This window comes from Pelodiscus sinensis, chromosome 1 (genome assembly GCF_049634645.1).
Source record: "Pelodiscus sinensis isolate JC-2024 chromosome 1, ASM4963464v1, whole genome shotgun sequence".
Lineage (NCBI taxonomy): Eukaryota > Metazoa > Chordata > Testudines > Trionychidae > Pelodiscus > Pelodiscus sinensis.
This window is the reverse complement of record NC_134711.1, coordinates 104,444,573-104,471,459: the sequence shown is the minus strand read 5'-3', so window position 1 is coordinate 104,471,459 and position 26,887 is coordinate 104,444,573. Positions and strand designations below refer to the sequence as shown.

At 42.8% G+C, this 26,887-nt stretch overlaps 1 protein-coding gene across 2 annotated transcripts in view; it reads right to left on the bottom strand.

The window, feature by feature from the left end:
* Positions 1–2,820: 2,820 nt before the first annotated feature.
* The window catches only part of SLC13A4 (solute carrier family 13 member 4), a 45,634-nt gene continuing 21,567 nt past the window's right edge, over positions 2,821–26,887 (bottom strand). The window contains exons 5-16 of one of the 2 annotated variants that reach the window (XM_006114375.4): positions 24,556–24,610; positions 22,858–22,897; positions 21,921–21,998; positions 19,936–20,126; positions 16,289–16,408; positions 12,711–12,812; positions 11,562–11,663; positions 9,705–9,802; positions 8,017–8,147; positions 6,159–6,320; positions 4,114–4,251; positions 2,821–2,958 (exon numbers count right to left, since the gene is read on the bottom strand). In XM_006114375.4, coding sequence (XP_006114437.2) covers positions 2,821–2,958; positions 4,114–4,251; positions 6,159–6,320; positions 8,017–8,147; positions 9,705–9,802; positions 11,562–11,663; positions 12,711–12,812; positions 16,289–16,408; positions 19,936–20,126; positions 21,921–21,998; positions 22,858–22,897; positions 24,556–24,610 — 1,355 coding nt within the window. The remainder of the gene's footprint in view (positions 2,959–4,113; positions 4,252–6,158; positions 6,321–8,016; positions 8,148–9,704; positions 9,803–11,561; positions 11,664–12,710; positions 12,813–16,288; positions 16,409–19,935; positions 20,127–21,920; positions 21,999–22,857; positions 22,898–24,555; positions 24,611–26,887) is intronic. The other variant, XM_006114376.4, reaches the window with a different exon arrangement.

Genomic DNA, 26,887 nt, shown 5'->3' with positions numbered 1-26,887 from the left:
ACCTTTTAAAATAGTATTTCACCAAAGACCAGATGAAGTCAGCAGTCTCTCCCTCTTAACAGTAATAACCTGCCAAGGAACAATAATATCCTGGACTCCTTTAAAAAGTTTATGCATCCACTCACCCACATTTAAATGCAGGCAGCTGGGACATTATGCTATTGTAGTCCCTGCATGCATCATGATCTGGACTGAACTCAAGATCTCCAGCCCAAAACTAGAGCTAAAGGACTAAGATCATCTTTGGGAGAAGAACTTGGCAGTTATTGTCTATGGAACAGCTAAAGAGAGGGGATACATAGCATGTATTAAACAGTGCGTTACATTATACTATCGATATACAGGACTCACAGTATTTTTCAGGAACAAATTTCCACCAAGTACATTCAATATAAATTGTTTTGCTAAGTGGTGTTGCCTTTTTCTTTTGTTATGATTATAATGGAGTGTTTCTGTTAAATGAAAGGGGCAATGGAGAGATTCCCCCATCCTTCATCACCCCTATCTGCAAATACATACACCCTTAATTATATAGAGTATATTACAGGAAACTGCTTGTTAAAATGTAATCACTACACCATTACTAACATCCACCTGGAAAATTGCCTTAGCAGCAGTTGAGAAAAGTAAGCATGAGTCTCATTTGTAGGCTTATAGAGCACTAGACCATGACACATTGAATATTTTATTGACATCTCATTGATGTATTACAGACAATTCATACTACCTGTGAGAGATGCTAGTTTCATAGTGGGAAGTCTACTGAATGAACTCTATAAAAACAGATTAAAGAACATAGATAGTGATTATATAGGAGCCAATTTTCCTAATAGATCAAAGACTGACATTAAATCACTGATTAAAAATATGTTACATAATGAAAACCTGCCATGGATCATTGGGATCCAGTCCATAATGCAGCTCACACACTTTTATAAAGGTAAGAGAGACTGGCTCCTTGGGGTAGCATTGCACTGCAGTGTAAGCCCAAGGAGACAGAACTCTATTTGGCTTGAGTGTCTACACTCATTTGTAACCCCAGTTACGATCACTGAATCCTATGTCCCAAGTCTACACTGCATTATGCGGCCCCGACTCCAAACACCCATATCCCACACTGCCTAGCACCCTCCCAAAATGTGGCTGCTCTAGCCCTCTGTGGTACAATGTTGGAAAACGAATGTCCATCAACTTCACTGTCCAGAGGACAAAGAAAGCCAACTCATCGAATTGAGTAATACCTGTGGCTGTGTCCCAGTGCACAAGTCCTGTGGGGCTGGGGCTACTCTGCAAAGAAGTAAGGCTTGGAACCTTGACCCTTATGGAGTCCTGGGCCTCTGGGTCAGAGCAATTAGTGCGTCCATGGAATGTGGGATTAGTCTTGAGCCTGAGTTCAAACCCTGGCCTTACATTACAATGAAGGCAAACTCTTGGTGTGTCTCTTAGCTACAGTATCTTGAAGCTAGCTTAGTTTGGGGGTCCTGTTCTCTGGGCTGCTAGAAAGCAGGTAAGTGAATGTGGTGATGGTGAGATATACCAGTGTTACGCCTTTTCAGCCTGCTCCCTACTCATGGAGCAGCATTTGGATGAGACTGTCTCTTCTCCATTTAGAGCAGGGGGTCTCCAGCCTTTCTAAGCACAAGATCACTTTGAATTTAAGTGTAATCCAGGATCTGCTTCAGACCCAAATACCCTGCACTGTCTCCTTTGTGCCCCTTTGAGGACCTACCCCTGCTCACTCTGTCCTCCCTCTTTCCTCCACTCTCCCTCCCTTTCATCAGACAGGAGCAGAGGGTTGGAGTGCAGGCCCCGATCTTGGGCTAAAGGATTTGGAGTGTGAGAGGGGCTCTGCACAGCAAACAGGAGGCTTCTGGGGCTGGGGGGGGGGGCGCAGCTCCAAGGCAAAGGGCAGGAGATGAGCAGCGCTGGGTGGAGGGGCAGCTGAAGTGGAGGCATTTGACAAGACTCCTGGTCAAACCAGTCAGGATCACCTGTCAGAGGCTCCAGGATCTACCAGTAGATCCCGATTTACTGTTTGGTGACCACTGATTTAGAGAATGTGTGGCCAGGCCGCATAAGAGTTTTCAGGGAGTGATGCCCCCTAAACAGCTTCTAAAGGGAGCTCTCACATAAGTGGACTAAAAAAGAATGTTAGGCCTGCCAAATACTTTCCAACTGGCATCTGCAGGAGGTTCTGAACTTGCCTTTTCCAGAAGAGAGACCATGAGTACTGCAGCACATGAGTTTTCATGCTAGCATGGTGGAAAACTTTCGGTTGCCCTCTCCTACAGCCGCACCCAGGCCTTTTGTCTGTAGTTGTTTCTTCCCTCCCATTGTTGTGGGTGTTACATATTTACTAATCAGATTTTTCTCCACCTTCTATGTTTCTGACAAATCGGTCCTTCGGAAACAACAATAACTCAAAAAAACTTAAAAAGCATCAGCTGTGGAAATCTGTAGGGTATCCATTATGTTCTTGAGTTCTCTCACTGGAATCATAGATCCTGTATTTTCAAGGGAAGGGTCTATGTAATTGTATTTTCGCAAGGGAAAAGCTGTAAGCAGGCTTTTCTTTTGGAATTATGGTATCTCAGGGTAAGCAGCAATAAATCAAAGCAAATCTGACTTTTGTTCTCACTGTTGATTTTGAACATGAAAACGATAAAGGGCAAGGGATCTTTCACAGGAGACCTCCCTTTGGTTGTGCCAAAGGTGCTGAATCTATATGCACTCAAGTTTCTTCTTTTTTTATTTATTTGTGCAATTTAAACTAAATATTTTGCCTATCAGCTTTGGTTCTGCAAATTTTGTCATTGCTGATTATGATTGACCAGTTACATTGCTGACCATTGCCCAATCTGGAAATGTATCCAACTGGAAGAGACTAATCCCCCAAGTGTTGATCGCCACCATGACAACCACTAGACCAATGAGATTTACACCCAAGCCAGCTTTCACCTAAAGGGAAAAAATAAACAAACATAGTACAATGAATGTCAAGCAGATTAGAAAGCATTAATTAATAAACACAGAAGGTGGTAGGGTGCACAGTGGAGAACAGTCAATTCCCTCATGCTCCCAGTTGCATAAAGAACAAAGTAAATGTGCTTACTACCATGGCAGAAAAAGCCTAATGAATAGTTGTATGTGAGAGTGTGTATATAAGTGGGAAAAGTTCAGAAGATGTGGTCAAAGGTGTATAATCAATGCAATTCATCACATGACTATAATTTCTCGCACGGACATCTCTACCATATATTTATACCACATGTGCAAGGTGATAGCTATAGATTAATTGTAAATATATGATAAATCTCTTTTATCATACCCCTCTAGCTTCCTCACTTGCACTCTGCTCACACAAGTTATGTGTACAAAGGTTCCCAAGGGTGTAAATTCCAGATTAGAAACACATGGCAGCATGCTGAAGATAGACGGTGGCCATTGCAGTGTGAGTGGCAGAAGGGGCTAACTACATCAAAGACATAACTAAGGTTTCAGAGAGGTACAAACTCGAGGCAGCTAGCCCCTGCCTCCCCTTGTGCCATTGACGTCATAGCCTAGTTTTAGTACATTAGCTGAATCAGAGCTATCTTAGGTATAACTCTTGGACTTGGAATGTACCTCTCCATCTCCAACCATAGACATAACCTCATCTCTCTCATCCAGGATTGCTACTGTATTCCAGGAGAACTGGATGGGGGAATTTTGTACTGTCATCCTCTCAGACATTACACAGGAGTTATATTCATTTTAAAAAACAGAGCACACCTCCAGCAGCTAAAGTTCTTAAAATGACAGTTACTGTGAAATGGTTACAGTGCTGAACAATATTCCCTCTATTCTTTTCCATCAGTGTGCAGAATAAATTTTATTATGTGTGCCACCAGTAGACACACATGCTGCTGGCTGTGGGTGCTCTGCTAATCAGCTGGGTGGCATTTGTATTTCTCATGGGTGGCCACCCAAGTGCTCAGCATACAGAGAACACTGGCTGCTGGTCATTGTCACATTACATTAACGTGACTCCTGTGATTATTTCCAGATCCCATATACGATGATGAGTTCAGTTCACTTTAAGCTTGGGAAAATGTGACAGTTCTCAGGACTTACCATGTCTTTGATCTGGCAGTGCCCATAACTGAAGACAATGGCATTTGGGGGATTGCCCACTGGCAGCATCACCGCAAAGGAAATACACATTGTTACAGGAATCAGGGTGTATAAAGGGTTGATATGCAAGGTTTCTGACTGCAGAGAGAAGAGGTGGGGGTGGGAAAGAGAAGTTTCACATTGCCTTTAAGTTGTTTGCTGTAATTACAGATAAAAGACACCTGTCTGTTTCTCTCTCCCTCCCCCCAAGATCTAGAATTGTTAACGTACCCTCTATTCCCTACATTTTAAGACCTAATTGTAAACTCATTATCCTTTTCCCATAGTTGAAAAGAGAGTGTAGTGCTTAAATTTCAAGATATTCTTTATCTAGGAACTTTTGTTTAGTCGTTAACATATTTGTAAAGAAGAGAAGAAGTCACTCTAACTCTATTTTCTTTCTCCCATTTACTTCCCTCCTCCATTATCCTGGGGCAGCTGTATTCTGCATTGCTCCTTGTAGTCCAGGGGTGGGCAAATACTGGCTCATGGGCCAGATTCCATCTGCCAGGGTTAGCCCCGGTGGGTCCCCACATTTCTGTATTTACGCCTCCAGAGGTACAGAAGAGCAAAGCTTCTGGCCAATGGGATTTGTGATTGCCCATACCAGCGGAGGTGCAGGTAAATATAGTGGCAGTGGCCCACCAGGGACTAACCCTGGTGAACCACAGCTATTTTATTGCCCACCCCTGTTCTAGTTCTAACAAGTGCTGTTCCCAACTTCATCCAGCAGAGGTCACTATAGGCTGACAGGATGAATTCCCTTCCCCCAAGTAGAATAGTGATAGAAATGTAGCCGTGTTAGTCTGGTGTAGCTGAAACAAAATACAGGACTATGTAGCACTTTAAAGACTAACAAGATGGTTTATTAGGTGATGAGCTTTCGTGGGCCAGACCCACTTCCTCAGATCAAAGGGACCAACCGGCAGCACCCCAGCTGCTCTGCCACAGGCGTCTGGAGAAAAGCCTAGTCTGCTGGGGGGGGGGGGGGGGGGGCGTACTAGCTGCGCCCCCCCCCACCCCAGCAGACCAGGAAGACGCGGGCGGCGACGGGGAGACGGGGAGCAAAGCCTCTGAGGACGCCAGCAGCGGGACAGCCGCGGGGCGTCTGGGCTGTCCCGCTGCCGGCTTCCCCGAGGCTTTGCAAAGCCTCGGGGAAGCCGGCAGCGAGGCACCCCAGGCGCGCCTGGGCTGCCTCGCTGCCTGAGCCCCCCCGCGGCTTTGCTCCGTGTCTTCCTGGTCTGCAGACCAGGGAGACGCGGAGAAAGCCCCGGAGTACACGGGCGGCAGGACCGCAAGGTTCCGCAGTCCGTGTCCTCCCGGGGCAGCCCCGTTTGTAACTGCGGATCCGACATAAGTCGGATCCGCGTAAGTCGGGGACTGCCTGTACTAAAATAGGGTATAATTATTGTTTGCCCTCCCCCCACACACACATATTCTGCTAGTGAAACAAGCCTACAATGTCTTCCTCTCTCACAAGTGTCTCTGTTCATTCTTCCATACTGTCCTTGTTCTTGTCCTGCCATATTGTTTACCAACTCACTTCCCACCCCTCAAATAAATCTTCTATGTTTCTGCCAGAAAAAAAATGAGGACTCTTAACTAATGAACTGTAAATACAAAACAGAATTTAGAAAGATTCAAGACATGTACATGCTTTGCTGAGTAATTATATGATCTTATTACTGTCTGACTTGTCCTTCCTTTTCTCATTTCCCTTTCCTCCTTTCTGACACACGTAAAGTGTATGCCCCTCAGGGCAGGGAATATGCTTTTATTTGTTTTGAGAAGTGCTGAGTGCATTTCTGGGAGTTCAAAAAATACTGCATGTAGGCCTGATGGCTGACTATGCTTATTAATGCTTCTGTAAAAGAAAGAGCAAAGCAGTGGCACCCAAAATGAAGCAGTTTTATCTTGGCTCACAGAACCAATAGCCTAAAGTCTTAAGATATTCCATGAAGCCTAAAAGAAAAAAAAACAGCATAAAATCCATTGTTTTTACTCACCATACTGCATAAAATAGGCAGAAAGATAGTTATGGTTGCTGGGTTACTAACAAACTCTGTTACCATGGACACCAACATGCAAGCCAGCAGAGTGACAGCCCAGTAGGGAAGACTGCTCAAGGACAACATCTGACGCCCAATCCATGTTGAAAGGCCAGAGGTCTGGAAGAAACAAATGAGAATGAGATAATGGCCGATATAAGTTAAGTTTCAAATCCAAATCCTTGTATCTGAGAGTTTGCAATGGATTAACCCACTGCTAAGAACTTTTGTTCATTAAATTGGACAGCTCCTATTTAGTAGCCCACGTTCATTAAATTAGTGCTTTCAATCCTATTCCTAGTGCACGGTAGAATCTCAGAATTACTAACACCTTGGGAATGGAGGTTGTTTGTAACTATGAAGTGTTTGTAACTGTGCATATAAGGTGACGGTTGGTCTTCCAAAATTTTATAACTGAACACTGACTTAATACAGCTTTGAAACTTTGCTAAAGAAAAATGCTTCTTTTAACCCTCTTAATTAATTTAAACTAGCACGCAGTTGCCTTACCATGTCATACGAACATAAGAATGGCAATACTGGGTCAGACCAAATGTCCATCCAGCCCAGTTCCCTGTCTGCCAACAGTGGCCAATGCCAGGTGTCCCAGAGGGAGTGAATCGGACAGGTAATGATCAAGTGATCTCTCTCTTGCCATCCATCTCCACCCTCTGACAAACAGAGGTTAGGGACACCATTTAAAAAAAGAAACACTTTCCCTTTATTTTTAGTAGTTTACATTTAACACAGTGTTTGTACTCTGCTTCCTCCTCTCTCCCCGTCCCCCACCTCTGTTTTTTGTCTCTGCTATGGCCTGATTGTATACTCCAGTTTTCAAATGAGGTGTGTGGTTGACCAGTCAGTTCACACCTGAGGTTCTATTGTAGCTAAATGTCCAAAACTCATTTGGTACCAGAGCTCCTGATGGTGGGGGAGGAGGACAAAAGGGGCAGTTGTTGCATGGCTCAGCAATTTTAAAAGAACCAGGGCTCTTGACTATGGCTGTTACCATGGCAGTGGCCAGAGCCCTGGGAGGTATGGGGCAGGCAGTGCTGAAGGGCTGGCTCAGGAAGGCTAGCCTCCAGCCTCACCCGAGGTCCTTCCCAGGGTCCCAGAGCTGGCTTCCCACCCCCTTGCCAAGGGGAATGGCAGTTCTGTTGGCAGTCCTGTTTGGCACTAAATGGCACTACTAGCCAGTTAGAAGAGAGACCAAAACTGAATGGACAGAAGGACTGTACTTCCCCCTCACTTGTGAAGGTTGTCCTTCCCGGTCAGAACTGAGGCTCACTGTGTGGGGAAAGTTTACAGGGACCATGTCTACATATATGTTTTATAGCACTTAGTATAATGGGACCCAAACTCAGACTGGGGGCTGTCTGGGGTGCTACTATAAAAATAACGGTGCTGACATTTCCTGTGCTGTAGTTCTGCAAATCCGGGTTCCAAGGATTGTTAATCTAATTCGATTCATTTGTACTTATTTTGTTTTAGTCCCTACCATCACCAAAACCAGTAGATACTTGTATGTGGGCATGAAGGCTGAAGCAGTGTTTTCAATGGTAACACTGTATCAAAGTAGATGACTGGGTTTTTTTGTAACTCTTGTTTGCTACTTCCCAGTCATCAAGAAAGAGAACGCATAGCAAGTTGCTTTACTGTGTTAGGTGAACAACTTTCAGAAGAACATCTCACAGATTTAGGTGGTGTATTTTTTTGAAAGTGTCATAGTAATTTTGTTACCAGAATTGCCAGAACATCACAGGTTAAAATAACAGTTCAAGCTTGTAAGTATTTTAGATATTCTCTAACTCAATACCTTACATCCAGCCGCTAGAGCATAACCTCCTCCAACCAGCACAACAATCTCCCAGGGCATAGTCTTCTGGAAGTCCTTCCATGTAATTATTGGCTCCATTGAATTAATGTCTGTAGAATTTTCACCATCTTCTATGTTAAAGCAAAACAAAGGTACATAGCTAATGCTAAACCAGCCATTTCTGTAAGATATGGAGCATTTAACACTGACCTCTAACTTTGTGATCTCTAGGTAGAATTACTCAAATGCACTCTCTGTAGGGTTACCTTTTGAAGAACATCTTTAGGATAAAGCAGGTGCAGAATGCAGCTGCCAACCTCCATGGTGTGTCAGCCTCAGGAAGCATAGTGCCTAAATTCTCTGACGGCTGGACTGGATTCCCATAGGTGTCTGGAGTTGACATTGATGGTTATATAGTCCTATGGTTTAGGGAATGGCTATTTGAGAAGTGTGTGTGTATGCACATGTATTTGAAAAATGTCTCTGTGTGTGTAAAAACAGTCAGGGTTTTGACAGTTGGACAGTCTCAGAAAAGGGGCTTCATTTGTAGAAAGAATCCATTTCTCCTGGCCAAACTGAGTCCAACTGTGTTTCATTTTAGGACAATATACAAGGCCCATCTATTTTCTCAGGCTTTTCCTGGTGGCAGTATTAGTTTTTAGAAGTCTGAGTCTTTTGTTAAATTAGACTTGTTAATTGGTTTTCCCCTAAATGCTGTATATACCTATATGGAGATTTGCAATGTAAAATACATACATGTAATTTCTAAGTAAAATATGGAAACAAATGTCAAAGGACCATGTCTTCATATGATTGTACAATGCATAGCACAGAGAGGCCCCAATCCTGATTGAGACCTATAAATAATAACCACTCTCAAGAAGACTCTGTCATCAGTAATGTTAACTTAAAATGGATTGGTGTCTATCCACATTATCATTAGTAGTACATTAGACTTTTGTTTGTTTGTTTGTACCAAGCAGTTCTCCAGTTCTTGTAACCCTGAAATTTGGCAAGGATTGAGTTCTTTGCCTGTTCTAATATACATCCACTATTGCTACATACTCAACAGCAATATTTAAGACTGAGGTTCTCAACCGTTCCCACACTAAGATCCTATATTATAACAGAAAAGTTTTGGGACCTTAATGTAGCCATAAAACAAGAGGATGGGGATTACATCCTCTTATTAAAAAGTTGTGGCAAGTCTAATTCTAGATCAGGTTTACTGAACACGTGGCCACGGCCCATTTGTTTGCGGCCTGCAGTGCAGTTTGGGTTTACACGGGGCTCAACACACGGCCCACAGGTGGGATCCTTTGAACATGGCCTCCGCTGGGAACATGCTTCACAACGGTGAGTCAATATAATGGTTTTCTGTTGATATACATTTTAGGAGTTAAATTTCTGGACTCTCATTGCTCATTAAAGGTGCTGTCATATGGGTGGAAATTGGGTGAATATTGCATTTTATTAATATCAGCAGAACTGACTTAAATGAGGCCTGCATGTTGTATAGTCTTGCCCTAATCTTTGTATTCATGCACATCAGTATGAAAGAAATTATTTGCATATATTTGCATATATATTTGCATGTATATGCAACCACACTTAAGTTGCAGCCCTCCACATGTGCTGTATCACTGTGGCCCCCAGGTTGAGTAACCCTGTTCTAGATGAATCCTTACCTTTAACTTTCTTTCCAAAGCATGGTCTCTTTGCTGGAATCAGGAACAGAAGAAAACCAAGGAAGACAGAGACAGTAGCATCAGTCCGGTAGCCTTTCCTAGGAAAGAAACATTGTGATTATGGCTATATAATAACATTATATACTAAAAGTTACTGTAGTGAAGTATGTATACAAAACCTCATGGTTTCAACAGCAGGCATGGGGGAATAAGTGTGCCACTCAAGTTTATTTTTTGTTGTTGGGCTTGGTGTACCTTTCCTTCACTTATCAGGCTATATATTTATCCTATATATTATAGAGGGAAATACTTTAACCATAATTTCAGCTCATTCCCGCACCAACACAAATACAAGAATGTGATGTGCATAAAAAAATTCTAACACTTGCACAAATGTAAGTATAAATCCATGGAAAGTTGTTAGAGATTTACAGTCACAAGTCCTTGTGTTTGCACTTTGAGTGTGTGGAAAGATATCAGTGCACATACATAGGGCATGTCTAGACTACATCCCTCTGTCACCAGAGGGATGTAAATTAGACATACCAAAATTGCTAATGAAGTGGGGATTTAAATATCCCGTGCTTCATTAGAATAAAAATGGCCGCCGCTTTTTGCTGACGCTGCACTTTGCTGGCAAAAAGCGGCAGTAGATGGAGATCGGTCAACAAGGAAAGCCTTTTCTGACCAATCCCTTATGCCTCATCCAACAAGGTTTACAGGATTGGTCAGAAAAGGCTTTCCTTGTTGACTGATCCCCGTCTACTGCCGCTTTTTGCCAGCATAGTGCTGCGTCAGCAAAAAACGGTGGCCATTTTTATTCTACTGACGTGCAGTATATTTAAATTCCCGCTTCATTAGCAATTTCGGGATGTCTAATTTACATCCCTCTGGCGACAGAGGGATGTAGTCTAGACATACCCATAGAGCCTGGAAATCCATGGATATCTGCTTTATAACCAGTGATAATCAGCCCCACAGATGAGTCAATTTTGAAGATCACAGATTGGATGTAGATACTAATTTTGTATTCATGCAGGGCTCAATGCATGCAATTTTGCAAATACTGAAAACCTAGCAGATGTCCTTTAGAAAATGTGCCCCAAAATCTGAAGGGAATAAACTGGTGTTTTCCCTTGATTTGAGCCTGTGTACTCTAGCTAGCTTCACTCATTCTTCAATAATTATTTAGCATTCTAATGACTAATAACGGTTCTTCTTCAGGTCTCAAAGTCCATGAATCTACCCAATAGATCTGTTCAGGATTTAAATACTGAACCATCTGTAGTATTCCTGGTAGAACAGAGAGTGACAGAAGGAGTTATGTTTACAAAAACCAAACAAATTTTGGGAGAAAATCTGACTGTTTGTCTGCATGGATGAACTGGAAAATGACAATGACTTTAAAAACAATCTGCAGGTTCTCTGATGCAACCTGTGCTAAAGTATGAAACCAAGCCCCATGCCTCAGAACTGTGAATTATAACAACAAACAGACCTAGCAGCAAACATGTTTTTTGGAACTTATTTTTTTTAAACTTGTGCTTCTGATTTCAGAATTACCCTTCTCTTGATTCTACCAGGAACAATTTTCTCATGTTGTTTCTCATACGCTAATGGAATCACCCTGCCACCTGGAGACAGAGGGACATGATTTTGCTTGTGTCAACAGGTATAGTTAAAATAGTGAATACCCCTCAGTTTAAGATTAAGATTCAATTTGGTCCAGCCTTGACCAAAATTGCTGCTGGCATCCTGAGATTCTATGGCCAAAAACCAATCAACCAAGTTGCTTTAGAAACCCAGGAAAATCAGAACCTCATTCTTCTCAGCTGATTAGGAGGTGACCTTACTCACTTCTCAAAGAAAGATGACCAGCCTGGAACAAAGCCAGGCTCCCGAGTAAACCAAAGCAAGGTCATCAGGATGAAGAAAAACCCAGTCACCATCTCGGGATAGCTAGGGAAGTGAGGTGGGAAGAAAAAGCAAGAATATAACCTGAGATTAATGTCAAAATCCAGGAGAAAATTCAACAGAGAGAAAGAAATTAGAGATTGGCTTCAATACACAAGGAAAAACTCCACAAAGAGAATAAAATGGGAGATCAGTTTGAACTAGAGTTTTATGTTTGAGTCCCAGCTGTTACCTCAGAAAATAATAAAGCTGAGTATCTCTATTGGTGTTTATACTTTCATTTGTCATGAGACATTTATGAGCCCAAGCAAATACAAAATCTTGTCTTCTCATGGAATTTCTATGATTCTGGACCTGAAATATGGCAGTGAGATAGACTTTCCATCATTTCTGCACTGTAAATAGCTTTCTATGTGATTTTTAAAACCATATGAAAAATATAATTACAAATACTAAAATAAACAAACATTACTACTTGAACCGCAAACATGAATACTCGTCAGTATTCTGATCTGGTATTTGGTTTTAAAGTTCAATTTTCAGAAGCTGAATAAGCGCTGGGTTTTAGATTGAAGTTTGATTGTGCAAAAATCCTGCAAATTGATCTCATGAACTTTCAACTGAACACTAAGAAATCTGAAGAAGAGCAGATCTCAGGAGAGAAGTCCCATCTTGAGAGGTAGACACCTTGCAAAATTAGCTTTTCTTTGCCACATCTGATATGGAATTGGAAAACAGATCCCTTTCTAATTTCTAGGGTTTCTAGTTTGGAATCCTAATTGTAGGGGCAAGTCCAGATGTATTGGTCCGAGTCTGTATCTAATGCCCTTTTCTTACCTTCCCCTCTGCCTGCCCTTAACAAATAGCTGTTTTTATTCAAGTCACTTGATTTGACTTATTATTTTAGAGAACTTAATACCTACCCTGAAAAAAAGAGAAACAATTTTTATAACATCGGGACTGATTCAATAGGGAGAAAGAACTGAGAGATCAAGTCCAATGTACGTAAGACAAATTCAGCTTGGAGGAGAAAACAAAGATCAGTTCCAATGCATTCAAGGCAAATTCCACAGGAAAATATGCTCTTTTTACCTAATATCCCCCAGTTTCTCATATTCCTCTTGTATTCTCCTCTCTGACATCTCTTCTCGTTTGGTCTTCTTCTTCTTGCTCAGAGAACATGTTTCTTTAAAACTGAGAAGGATAATTTGGCACAGCCAAATGAGAGACAGGAATCAGATTTCAGAATGAAGGTGACATAGCAAATTATGCAGTAGACGAGACAGCTGAGATGGATGGTTGAGATGCGCTTGGTGCAGGACATGACATTAAAAGTGGGGAAGATTGCTGTGTATCACCTTTGCACTCATCCAATTCCCAGGGATGCTGGGATTCAGTTCAACCCCCAGCATGAGCAGTCTCAGAGTTGTTCTAATACATACCACCTGGTAAGAACCCACAAGAGGTCAATATGCCAGACCATAATCACTGGAGCACATTAGTGTTCCAGCCATGCTACCCCCTTTCCACCATGCCCCATCACACCCAGCTTCACCAGACCTGCAACATCCAGCTGGTGTCAATGCCAGGCAGTCCTTAGGAACACCAGAATGCCCAAACAGCTTAAGCGGCGAGGAATCCTGTGGCACCTTATAGACTAACTGAAGTGTAGGAGCATAAGCTTTCGTGGGCAAAGACCCACTTCGTCAGATGCACCTTGCATCTGTCCTAACACTTGCATCTGACGAAGTGGGTCTTTGCCCACGAAAGCTTCTGCTCCTACACTTCAGTTAGTCTATAAGGTGCCACAGGACTCCTCGCCACTTTTGCAGATTCAGACTAACACGGCTACCTCTCTGATACCAAACAGCTTACAATCACTTTACGGCAAATAGTGGATATATTAAGGCCCAGCACATATAGGGATTTTGTTCTAGACTGGGACTAGTTTTTCTATATAGTGTGTTGTTCCCTTAAAGGATAGAATTCAGTACAGCCCACTTAAGATGCATTCTGGTGGCTGCCCCATCCCATTTGACTTCTTGAAAGCTCTGGGTGAAATCTTCTTTACTTTAAGTGATCTGGTAAATGCATGCTGGGAATCCCCAGAACTACAAGGTCTGTTGTCCATAAGACTGCCTTTGATAATTCTATTTAAACCAGGATTATTCTTGTAAGGTTTCACTCTTTCTGTAACTGAAGGGTAAAGTCAAAGCTGATGATCTTACTATTCTGCCAGCAAACAATTTCTATACTTCTATCAAGGAGATACAAAAGCAAGCACATTTTATGGCTGAATGCATTTAAACTGCCTACAAATTTATATGCAAATCAGGTGCAGCCCTCAGGCTCAGGGAAAATTGCCTTTGTGTGTCACAAAGTCTGGACTCATTCGTTTACTGAGATGCTGGTAAGCTTCTTTTTTGTTTTTTAACCCCATTCTCTGTGTTGCTTCTAGTAGTATTACCTGACTATACCTCAAATGCTGTAGCAACATTCTACTATTCTAGTCCATTGAGAGATAATTTGCTTAGGGGCTTTTGTAAATTGCACTAGGAGTCTATCTGCAACTTTCCTCTGTTCCAAGGAGTCACAGTATTATTTTTCTGGATTTTTCAGGTAGGAAGAACTTTATAGCACTATTTCCCTCCCTTTTTGACCTTCCTAGACTTTGCTTTCTAGGGTGACCAGATGTCCTAATTTTGTAAGAATAGTCCTGATATTTGGGACTTTGTCTTATATAAGCACTTATTACACTCTACCCCTGTCCAGATTTTTTACACTTCCTGTCTGGTCACCCTACTACATTCTGACTTAAGAACTTGAGTTTCTAGGCTAGAAAGAAAAACTGGAGAGCTTCTCCAGTCACAGTACTAGGGGCAGAAGATTGGTAGTGGGAGCCCTATTAGAAAGGCATACACATTACCAAGAATCCCATAGATCAGGGGTAGGGAACCGAAGGCCCAGGGATTGGATGTGGCGCCCAGCTTGCCTGGATCTGGCCCCCGAAGCTCAGGACCCCTCCCAGCATTGTAGTGCCCACACTGGTGCTCTAGACCTTCAACGCCCCACCATGAGGCTGAATAGCACAAAATCTAGTAGGTTGGGCTCCTCTAGGCTCTGATGTGCAAGGGGAATGTGGTGAATGTCTTTCTCCTTCTTAGTTGGGGGCCATGTCAGTGAGGATTTGAAGTTTTCTTTTTGGGGAGGGATCATTTTTTTTGTTTGTTTTTCACTTGTGTGCTGCTCCTGACTGATTTTTCTGTGGGTCAGCAGCCCCTGACCCAAAAAAGGTTCTCCATCCCTGCCATAGATGTCTGTCAGCAAGCACTGAATTAGACATTGCTTCGATGTGTTATCAAGATCACTTGCCAAGGCTTAGAAGGAAACTCAGCCAGAGCTCTGAAGCCAAACTCCTAACCTGACATATTCTCTTATGAACTACAGAGAACAAGAGTTGGAGATTAAAGAGGCTTGGAACCAACCAACACTTTACAAAAGGTCGATAATGCTCCAGTTCCTTGGTGTTCTTTAGAACAGCATTAATCAGGGGGAGTTCTTGGCTGCAATGTGGAATGTCAGTTCTGTTTATTAAAAACTAAGGGTCATGTTAGGGCCTGTTTCCTCTCAGGATTAAAAAAAAAATTAATTTATTACAGCCTTTTAAGTGGAAACTAGAAGACTCAGGGGACTGATTGGGAAAAGAACACAGAGCTATTTACAGAGCTATTTACCTCTTCAATGCTCTCAAGAACAGTAGCCACCAGAAGTCATTATCATTTAAGAGCTATTCATTGTCCTGTGTGAAATATGTTAGGGATTGTAACAAAGCTCCCTCTTGTCCTCACAATTCACTTTGTCCCTCAGAGAGGCCACTGTCTTGTGGTCATGGTGACTGAATGCCTCCACATCCCTTCAGCCTGGGTGCGAGGAAAAGCTTTCACTCTCCCTGCCACCTCTTCTGTTGATAAACATAGCACCTTTGTCTCTGTGGCTGTGAGTATGGCACTTTGTATTGGTACAGCTAGGATCCCACGGAGCCTGATTCCCCTCTTATTTGCATTGGTCTGATACCAAAGTAAGCTTCCTTGCCTTAGTGGCATCCCTCCTGATTTACAGCAGTGGGAGAGGAGAATTGGGCATGTTTTAACCAACTGGCTTTTTTTCCCCCTTCTAATTGCCCCTTCTGATCAGAAGGCTCCCTGATGGCCTTGATCAAGGCACAGCCATATTAAAAACTTTTCCCGTCAAAAACAAAGACAGTGCGGAGCATAGATTTTCATCAGCCCTTTTCAGCCACTGGACTCAAGCATCAGTAAAGACCATTGTTGTGCATCTAGTGCTACTAGGAAAGGAGACTTTCTCTAAGGAGTGGATGGGACCCATATCCATGGAAAAGGGGACCCAACATTTGTGTGATTGTTAATGCTTTTGTGAATTCTCAAATGGTGGCCCCCAGCAGAGCAGGCGCTAGGCATAAGCAGAATAAACAATTACGTAGGACCCTAAACAGCTCAAGGGAATCCTTATTAATGGGGAGTGTGTGGGGGTGGTAAAATATTTCTGTTTACGGTGCCCAGGGAACTCACACCAGCACTGGGAGGAAGCTGCCATACCTCCTGCTGTTTTAGCCCTGGGATTCCCACACAGCTCTAGAAACCTGCACTCACTTGCAGCCCAGGAACAGCCAATGCATCCAGAACCCGGTCAGGACCAGCATGAGGAGGCAGATGGGGAAGCTGAACAAGAACCAAGTCCCAAAATTTACCACCTCAGCATTTGGATAGTGGCTGTAAAGGAAAAAATAAAACTGTATAAGACTCCTTCAACATGCAGCTATGCACACATTTGTGGCCATGTGGTATGGTAAAAGGGTTGTACTAGCATGGGTTTGTGATAACCATGGTCTGCATTACACATGGCAAAGGCACTCCCAAATGAATGCCAAATCAGCCCTTATATCAACACTATACCATATACCAATATGTTCCGTTTACTGCATATACAGGTTGAACCTCTCTAGTCCAACATCCTCGGGACCTGACCTACTGAACCAGAGAATGTGCCAGATCATGGGAGGTCAATATTGTCTAGCAGCATTACCAACACTTCCACTGCTTACTGGGCTCTTAGAAGACCTTTTGGTGTAAATTACAGCTAAAGAACAGCACTGAACACTGAGAGCCAGGACTAGTGGCTGTAAACAAACTTTATGGGACTACTGGAAATTTGGCCACACCCATGAGGGATGGACACATGGCTAACTAAAACCATGTTAGATCACGGATATTTCCAAAACAGACAATGCCGGACACAGAGATGTTCAACATGTATTGTAGAAATGTTTTGATGGTACAAAATGTTTTTATTGCTACTACAGGAGGGATTCATTAGACCTAGCATAACAGAGATTCAAAATGCATGTCACAATATATGTATTAATTTCATTTTTTCCGTGAAAAACAAATTCTTTATCCAAAGAGATTAATATTGACCTAGATTAACCTCAGTCAAGAAGCTCAGAGCTCCATATATCCTGCTTTCCACCTCAATAGAAATCAGCATCTCCATAACATACATCTTTTCTCCAAGGATTTTGTGATGGAAACAAATTCATTCATACTTGGGGTAGTCTGGGTAATATGCAAAAGTTACCATGGCTATGGAAATTATAGGTTAGTTTGAGGATGGAAATTAAATGTACCTGTGAATGGACATTATAATACAATACAGCTGTTTTGCATAGTGTCCTGAATCCCAAACTGCTTCAACAGTTAATTGCTTTTTAATAAAATGATAACAAGGGTAGAGATAATTTCAGAGGGACAGGCAAGCACAAGGAATGAAATCCTCGCCTTACTGAAACTCTTGTTAATTTCACATGTGGTTTCTGTACACTTCTGGTCTTGGGCCACAAAATATAAAATGACTAATACAGCAGGATGGAGTCTGGCAAAATTGTTTATCAGTGCACCTCAGGGCAACCAAAAAGTGCTGGAAGTGTGATAATAACAAGGGGCACTAATACATCTTCTTTCAGGATACTTGAAAATCAAAATCTTCCAATAAGAGCTCACCCCCAGAATCAGTTTTACAAGAACCATTCAAAAGTTACTCTGGGAAATTATCTCTGAGCCTCAGAATAGTATAGGTTGAACCTCTTACATCTGGAGCTCTCTGGTCCAGCAACATCTATGCTCTGGCAGGATCACGAATGTTGCTGAACCAGAGAGCCCCGGTTCCTGGGAATGTGAGCCAGTCAGGGAGTCCAGTGGAGGGGATCCCCCCATTGGACTGGTGAGCCCTGTACCTGCAGAGCCCTGGCAGGGCAGGGCAGCAATGGAACCAGCAAGCCCCATCTCCCTGGAGCCCCGTCCCGGTGCAGCAGCAGTGGAGCAGCCGCAGAGCCACATCCTGGTGGGGCACAGCAGCAGTGGGGCTTCCAGCAACTAGTGAGCCTCATCCCCAGGAAGCTGCAGGGCAGCCGTGAAGCCTAGTCCCTGGAAAGCCCTGGCTGGGACAGAAGCAGGACAGCCACAGAGCCCCAGCCCTGCGAAGACTCAGCCAGGTGGGACAGAAGCAGGGCTGCAGCGGCTGGGGAGCTCCAACCCCGGAGAACCCCAGCTGGCTGGCGTCAGTGTGCTAGAGCCCAATCACTGGAGCAGCAGGGCTGGAGCCCAGTGACAGTGGGACTGGAGAGGAGCCAGCCAGAGGGAGAGGCAGTATCTTGGGAGGTCGGTGGCAGGGGCCTACTCTGTAGCCAAGAAATTCCCTCATTTGGGACAGTTCAGGTCCCATGGGTACCAGACCAGGGAGGCCCAACCTGTATTGCATTTTTTTAAAATAAAAGAAGCAGACAAACATTCCGTCTGTGTATCTATATGTATACACTATACTAATATAGGGCTAGATCATTTCAAAAGGGGTCAGCTCCCATTTAGACATGGACACATAAGAAATACAAATCCTGCTTTCAGTCAAATATCCTTAGTAATAAACCCCACAGACAGAGACAAACACCTACATGATCTATAGGGAGCATTCATAAAATTGAAATACCCACCTGGAGAAGTGAAAAAAACAGATTGACAGAGCCAAAAAAGTACCCAGACATGAACTACTTCAAGACAGGCCAAAAAGAGAAAACAACGGGATTCCACTTGTCATCACCTACAGTCCACAACTTAAACCCCTCCAATGCATTATCAGCAATCTATAACCTATCCTGGAAAATTAACCCTCACTCCCAGAAGCCTTGGGGGAAAGGCCAATCCTTACTTACAGACAACCCCCAATCTCAAACAAATTCTTTCCAATAACCACACAACACACCTCCATCATAATCATCCAGGAATCCACCCCTGCTATCAGCTCTGGTGCCAATTCTGTTCACATATCTACACAAGCAATTTCATCACTGGCCCCAACCACATCAGCCACTGCATCAGAAGCTTATTTAACTGTACATCCACTGATGTGATCTATGCCGTCAAATGCCAGCAATGCCCCACTGCCATGTATATTGGCCAAATTGGACCGTCTCTTCAGGAAAGAATTAATGGACTCATATCAGATATCCGAAAAGGCAACACATAAAAACCTGTTGAAGAACACTTTAATCTACCTGGACACTCATTAATGGATCTCCAAGTAACTGTTTTGTTTCAGGCCAGTTCCACAAGCCAAATACACAGAGAAGGATTGGAACTTAACTTCATTTACATGTTTAATTCTTATGCAAATGGTATGAACAAGGACATTGGCTGGCTCACACACTACCTTCCACATCCTAGGACTTAAACTACCAACCAAACAATGGCGGTGCTAGTTGTTCTTATCAGCCTGTTGTAATTGTTGGAACCACATACTCACTGTCTCGCTCTCTTTTTTCTCCTTTCCCCCTCCTTTTTCTCTCTTTTTTTCTCTCCCCCTCCTCCTCTTTCCTTATTTATTCTTGGATCTGGGCTTCTAATACTCCTGTAATTTGAAGAAGTGGGTTGCGCCCACAAAAGCTCATGATACCATCTGCATGTTTTGTTGGTCTTTAAGGTGCTACTGATCTATTTGTTGTTTTTTTAAGTTTTTCCTGTTACAGACTAACTTGGCTACCCCTCTGAAGCTTAGTAATAAAGACTTAGGGGAGAAAGCATATATAAAAAGAAAGTATCTGAGATAAAAGCAAAATTATCTCTACAGCAAACGTCTTGCAGGGTTTCCACTAGACATGAGTAACTCTTTGATAGGATCATGAAGGTGATGATAGCCACTTCAGCACAAGTCCCTACTGTAATATCAGAGACTCTGCAGTATCACTTACTTATTGAAGTACTCTAAGAAGATGAGACTCGTGGAGGTCCCTATGATGGTGGTCAGTCCCCCAATGGTTGCAGCATATGAGATGCTCAATGAGAGGCACTTGCAGATCATATGGTCGTGCCTGGACTGGTACTGATATTTAGTGCTCAAGTCCAGGTCTTTGGGTTTAGGAGGCAGGACAAGTATCTGAGTCTGTAAAAAAGAAACACATGCCATAAAGCGTATTAGACACTACCAACAGTCTTGCCTGGGCCAGCGAGGGAAACTTTGAGTGCCAAGATGTCTATGGGTTTTAAAGAAATAACCTGCCTGGGTAAGAGGAGGCAGCTTATGCTCCATGGGAATTAACTGGGATCAGAACTAGAGACCTGGCCAGTAACCCCAAACTGCTTGATCTAAAGCCAAAATGCAGGGTAAACTATAATCAGACTTCTGATTAGAGTTTGGCCCTATTCCAATCCAATCCGATCTTAACTGGATACCAGGAAACCGTTATGAGCTGGGAGGAGTAGATTCTATAATTTCAGTTTTAAGAACATATAATCTTTGAGGCATGTTAGAAGCCTCCAGGCAATGCCTGGCAGACTTTTTACCCTCACACTGGGCAATCTAATATTAGGAGGGGGGAAAGGTGCAAGATAGCTGTAATACCTACTGCACAGCAGTTAGCATATGTCTCAGAAAAGAGGTAGATGAAAATGTGGCCACAAGAAACAGTATGACACAAAGACGTTTCATGTGGTGGCTGGCAGTGAATAGTTCTTGAAATCAAGTTGTTATATTGAAAATAATAAGGTACCACACCTAGGGTGTTTCTAGACTACATGGCTCCGTCAACGGAGCCATATAGATGAGGCAGGACGACAAAGGCAAATGAAGTGGCAATTTAAATAATCGCCTCTTCATTTCCCTTTTTCGAGTAAACTAATCTACATGGCTCCATCAATGGAGCCATGTAGTTTAGACGTACCCCTAGAGTCCTGTCACTTGTAGCACAGGGAAGGGAGAAAATAAAAAGCCTGTACTGTAGGATCAGGAAAAAAGCACGAGCACCAGAGAAGCCGGATTCATTTGCAACAGTATAATTCTATTGGCTTCTCATGGGCTTATTTTCCCCTGAGGAGTCTGGTGGTGCTATTGGTTTGATCATCCCTTCTGTAGTCTCTCTCATGAAAGCCTTAGTTCAAATTTGTATTAGGTCAAAACTGGAAAGAGTTTGGTTGTGACCATAGAATATGGGTATGAGAGATGCTGAATGGCACAGGCAATGCAGTAGCTTTTCTAAAGATATGTGTATAGATCCCTTTTGAGCCATATATGCAAATAAATGTGTTGATTGGCGTCTAACCTGTGTTGGGATCTGTTTGTGCATGAAAGCAGTATATACACATAGCCAAAGTTCAACCTCAGGCATTGGAAGTAGGAAATGCAGATCAGGATTGGGGTATATTGGTGGAAGTGTCTGTATGCATGCGTGTGTGGGGAGGGCATGTGTGTGGTGGGTTGTCAAAGGAGAGGAAGTGCAGGGATATTGGAAATAGGGACTGATAGAGCTGTCTGTAAGATGCTAAAACAGTTTCTGCTGCCTTATGTTTGGCTTTAGCTAGAAATCTATGAGAAAAATTAATGTTTGTGTAGAGCTACCTCCAGAGGGACCTTTGGGGAAACAAAGTGGAACAGTGAAACAGAAATGGAAACTATCCAGCCACAGCATGGGATATATGGCACTAAATGCCTATGGGAACAGCCTTTGAGGAACACCTTCTCTTACCATTTAGCTACACTAAAGAAGCCCAAAAGATGTAATAGGGTTGTAAAGGCAGAAACTAAAAGTGGAAACCATCTCAGGAACCAGCATAGGTCTAACTGTCATATGTTCTGAACTTGCAGGGGTAAAGATTGCATGGGAAGCTACTGACAAGTAAGCATCGGAAAGCAGCAAGAATGTGCTGCATTTCTCTCCTCCAGAAAATTACCACCTCTTACCTGAGGTAGATGCTGCCCCTTGTTTTTGGGAGTCACAGTTCCAGTTGGGTTGGCTATCATGTGCACACCATTCATATTCTATAAGAAGGTAAATGCCCCTTGATTAACCAATACTCTCTATCTAATTCCAGAAGACACCTTCAAGGTGCTTTGTGAATAGTTCAGTCAGAGAACCATCCAATAAATCCCCTACAATTTATCTGAAACCTTATTCTATGGAATAAAACATTAAATCAAAATTTAAAAAAATCATAAAGTTTAAATGGTCGGTTTAGCTTTCCTCCCTCTGTCCATGGCAACGTTGTGATGGTAGAATCCAACATAAACCTTACAAGAGCCTAGAGGCACCTGAGCCTTGTTTTTATAAAGGCTAGAATGGTCAGCCAGTAGAGTGCCCTAGTTGACTGAACATCCCATGCTGCAGGAGTGCCCAAATCTTGTATAACAAAAGGCCACATTTGCTACTTGCTGGGAGTACATGGGCCACATTTACTCACGAATCAATTGAACTGATCACAACCTCTCATGTAAGATGGCAGCATGGAATACAGAAACTACAGACCCGGTGTTCCATCTTGATCTCAGGAGCCAGGCTGTTAGGATCAAGCTAAAGCATGGTATGCTGTAAAGTATGGACTCTACAAGAACTACCTCCCATTAAGGATAAAGGAATTTACCATGCACAATATAGAATTCTGTGAGCCACATTTTTGTCATTCCTGTTTGTACTGCTTTATAATGCAGAGCTGCAGGGGCGGATATAGGGCAGGGCAAGCGGGGCAGCCGCCTTGGGCCCCACGCTTCAAGAAGCCCCGTGCATGCACCGTAGCAAAGGGGGGCCCCGCGAAATTGTGCTGCCTGGGCCCCGCAAAATGGTCATCTGCCCCTGCAGAGCTGAGTGTAGGTCACGTGGCATAGGGGCTATCTATCACAATACCTTAGTATGCACCAGGGAGCTGGAGTCAGTGGTTGTGGCACTAAAAACAAAGAAAGAAAAATATATTTTTAAACACATTTTTTTCCCAGCTATTCCAGAGGGCACATGTTCAGGGCAGGTAGTGGAGCACCTGAACAAGAACTAGATTCTGCTGAATTGTGAAAAGTTCAATTTATTCCAACAGCTCAAGTGACATCTTAGCTAGATACATGGGAGAGTCGCTTTGTTCCAAAGGTCTGTTTCTGGCACTATGACAATGGGATTCCACCTCCATGAAACCAACAGTGTTTACTGACAAACTTTTAATGTCATTATCCCAGTGGAGTGAATCACTGAAAAACTGAACACTTCTATTCTATTCTATATTCTTATTCCTCCCTCATTACCACAGCATCTGAGCATCTTCCAGTAACTCATTAAAGCAATGTCACAAACATCTATCTCATGTGACTTGTGGATCTTGGAGTAATGGTCTTGGTCACTTCCACCACTGTATTGGACTTAACTTTTATACAGTGGAATAATCTTTTACTTCTGATTGGTTCAGTAGCTTTACCTTCCCAATATATTTCAAGCTCATCTACTTTTCTAGTTTTTTTCTATTGACATACACTACTAGTATGCCACTTTTCAGTATGGGTATGTCTACACCGCATTCCTCTTTCAAGAGAGGAATACAAATGCAGCTGAGTGAAATTGCAAATGAAGTGTGGATTTGAATTTCCTGCCCTTCATTTGCATAATCACATCCGGGCGCTATTTCAAAATACCCTATTTTGAAAAAAGAAACACTGTCCAACCCTAGACACGGTTATTTCGAAAGAAAACCCTTCTTTTGAAATTACCCTTAAACCTCATTTTATAAGGAGTAAGGGTAATTTCGAAAGAAGGGTTTTCTTTTGAAATAACCGCGTTTAGACAGCATTTCTTTTTTTGAAATAGGGTATTTCGATATAGCGCCCAGATGCGATTATGCAAATAAAGCACAGGAAATTCAAATCTGCGCTTCATTTGCAATTTCGCTCAGCTGCATTTTCATTCCTCTCTCAAAAGAGGAATGCAGTGTAGACATACCCTATGGCATAAAAGGTGGTTAATTGAATAATGCTCCATTTGGAGCCTGATGCTTTATAGCACAGGTGCATGGCAGATAACAATAAGGTAAAAGGAGAGATGCCGGAGAGGGAATTTAGGGAAAATCAGTCCCATGATAATGAGAGTGATAATGCAAAGCTTCCAAGCTACTTCACTCTAGTATCAGGATCAGTTCTAGGAGGAGAACGTAGAGCAGAGGATATCATTACTCATATCCCTCTTATTAACAAACTAGGGAAATTCAACCTACATGGAGCTACCATAAGGTAGATGAATAACTGGCTGGATAACCATTCTCAGAGAGTAGTTATCAATGGTTCACCATCATGCTTGAAGAGCATAATGGGCGGGGTTCTGTGGGCATCGGTTTTGAGACAGGTTCTGTTCAACATCAATGACTTAGATAATGACATAGAACATTTCTAAAATAGGAACATCTGTCAGCCTAAGCCCCACTTCTCACATAATCTTTTCCTGTCAAACATCTCAAATGCTCATTTGTGAGCTTCTGTTTGCCCTTTCTTTTTGCCACTCCTGTGCTCATTTCATTGCAACCTGCGTCGGTTCAAATCTCCAGTAGTGATGCCCAGGATTCATTCTTACTCCTCATTGGTGAAAATGAGTTCCACTGAGGCTTGGCCATGTTTTTCGCTGAGACCTAAAGTAATGGGTGGAGGGAAGAAAGAAAGAGAGAGAGAGAGAAGAGAGAGAGAGAGACTGTCAGAGTTGGAAGCTGAGCAGTTTTCCTTTGCTTCAATTCAGAATTATTTCCATGAACACTTTTTTCTACTCTGGGACGTAATGCAGCAAATTATTAGTAAAGGGTGGTGAAGCACTGGAGTTGCCTAGGGAGACAGTGGAATCTTCATCCTTACAGGTTTTTAAGGCCAGACTTGACAAAGCGCTGGCTAGGGTGATTTAGTTGGGGTTGGTTCTGCGTTGAGCAAGGGGTTGGACTGGATGTCCCCTTGAGGTCTCTTCCAACCCTAGTCTTCTGTGATTCCTCCCTATTTTCTTATTTATTTAACTTTGGCTAATAAAGACCTGTCAGTAACATACCGTATGTGACTACAGCTGTAGACCTTTAGTCTTAGATATGAGAGGCTATCAAGGTTGGATCTGGTCAGTACTAAGATGGAAGACCACAAATCCAAAAACAAAAGAGGGATTTTAGCTCCCAACACAGGCTCTGCAGTAGAATAGGGAGTGAAAGAGTTCCTTAGCTGGCAGATGGAGAATATCACAAGGGCCATGCCAGGGTGGAGCGGGGGCTGTAACACAGCACCATGGAGGTATTGTGTAGCTGCCCATAGGCCACAGGAACTTTGTTGTTGTGCCTTGGATCAGCTCCTTTGGCAGGCTACTTATAGTGGTGGCAGTGTAAGAGAAGGGTGGTTGTTTCAGACCCCGAGCCTCTTAAGTACACCTTTGTTTCCTTGCCTCTGGGCTGTGCCTCTGTGTGCTGGAAGCATTTCATTGCTGGATGAGGATGTTCCATTATTAATTGCCAGACAAAATATTACATCAAGATGGAATTAAGGTTGAAAGTATGTTACAGTAACTTAGGAGGTTTTTTTTTAAACCACTATTGCTATGATGTTGTAAATTAACTAAGAACCAAATATTACCAACCCTGGAAATTCAGAGTTAGAGTTATATTTAAAAGAAATCCAAACATTTCAAGGTTTGGAAATGCAGTTAAGAGATCTAATAGCCTTCCATATGCCCTGTAATGAGAGTGCTATACCTAGTCTAGTATTCCCTCCTCCACTCCCATGGATGAGACAAGTGTAACATAATCAGTTATCTTCCATAATCAGGTATGCAGATGGTCCAGAACTTTAAGTAATATGTTATGGAGGCATGGATAGTGTTTGGCCCATAATTAATATTGACTCTTGCACTTAAAGCCCCCCCCCCAAAAATCATTTTTGCTCCTTATTTAAAATATATTGTTTCCTTCCCCCGGTTCTAAGAATTTACAAGTAAATGTCTTAGTCTAGGGATTAAAATTAATTAAAAGTAGGACCTTTAAAAAGTTAGCAACCAATCTTAGACTTTTTATTATTCCTAATTATTTTGGTATCAGAATAACCCACTCTTTGAACTTCACGTGTAGTTAAAACTCACACATTTTCTGCATGAGCTGCACTTGATTATTATTTTTAATTATTTCATTTTATTATTTAATGTTTTTAAGATTAGTAGTCATTTCCCTTTTTATTCTTTATAACTGAAAGTTTCTCCTTCAGCAGAGGTTGAAAGACACAATGTTCAGCTAGGAAATTCCACAAAAACATCTTTCAAAACATCTTCCATCGCCCATTGTTCTAGGCAGAACTGAAGAGGCAGCTGTCTTCGGTGGGTGGCCATTTTGAAAAAGCAATCTTCTCTCACTTTCACTGTTCTCAATTGTATCAAGTGCCTCTGACTCCTCAAACATGGGTAGGTGTTGCTGTGCCTTCCCAAACAGCCTAGTGTGGCCCCAACCATGCTCTGCCACTAGGGTAGGCCCCCTCCTGCTGTTCCCTGCTCTCTGCCTTGGTGGGCCTGGGCTGGCTGGCCTCCCTGCTGGAGGTAGACAGGGTGATAGGGCTAGCTGCACTATCTATCCACCTGGAGCACCAGATCCAAAGTGCTGGAGTTTGTGGCCACAGTGGGTGTGCTTGGGGCTCTTTTGGAGGGACAGGCTGATGGAAAGGAGCAGGGCCTTGCACAGAATGGGAAGGTCCAGGGGTAGCCTCCCCCAACAACTTGGTTGCCAGCTGCTCATGCCCGCAAAGCATATGTGGCCACTATCTTCTCTGAGAGCAGTTGTGGTTTGCGGCCAACTCTGTCCACATATTTATACAAGTGACATCATCACAGGACCCAATTACATAAGCCACCACATCAGAGGCTCATACAACTGCACATCCACTAATGTGAGCTATGC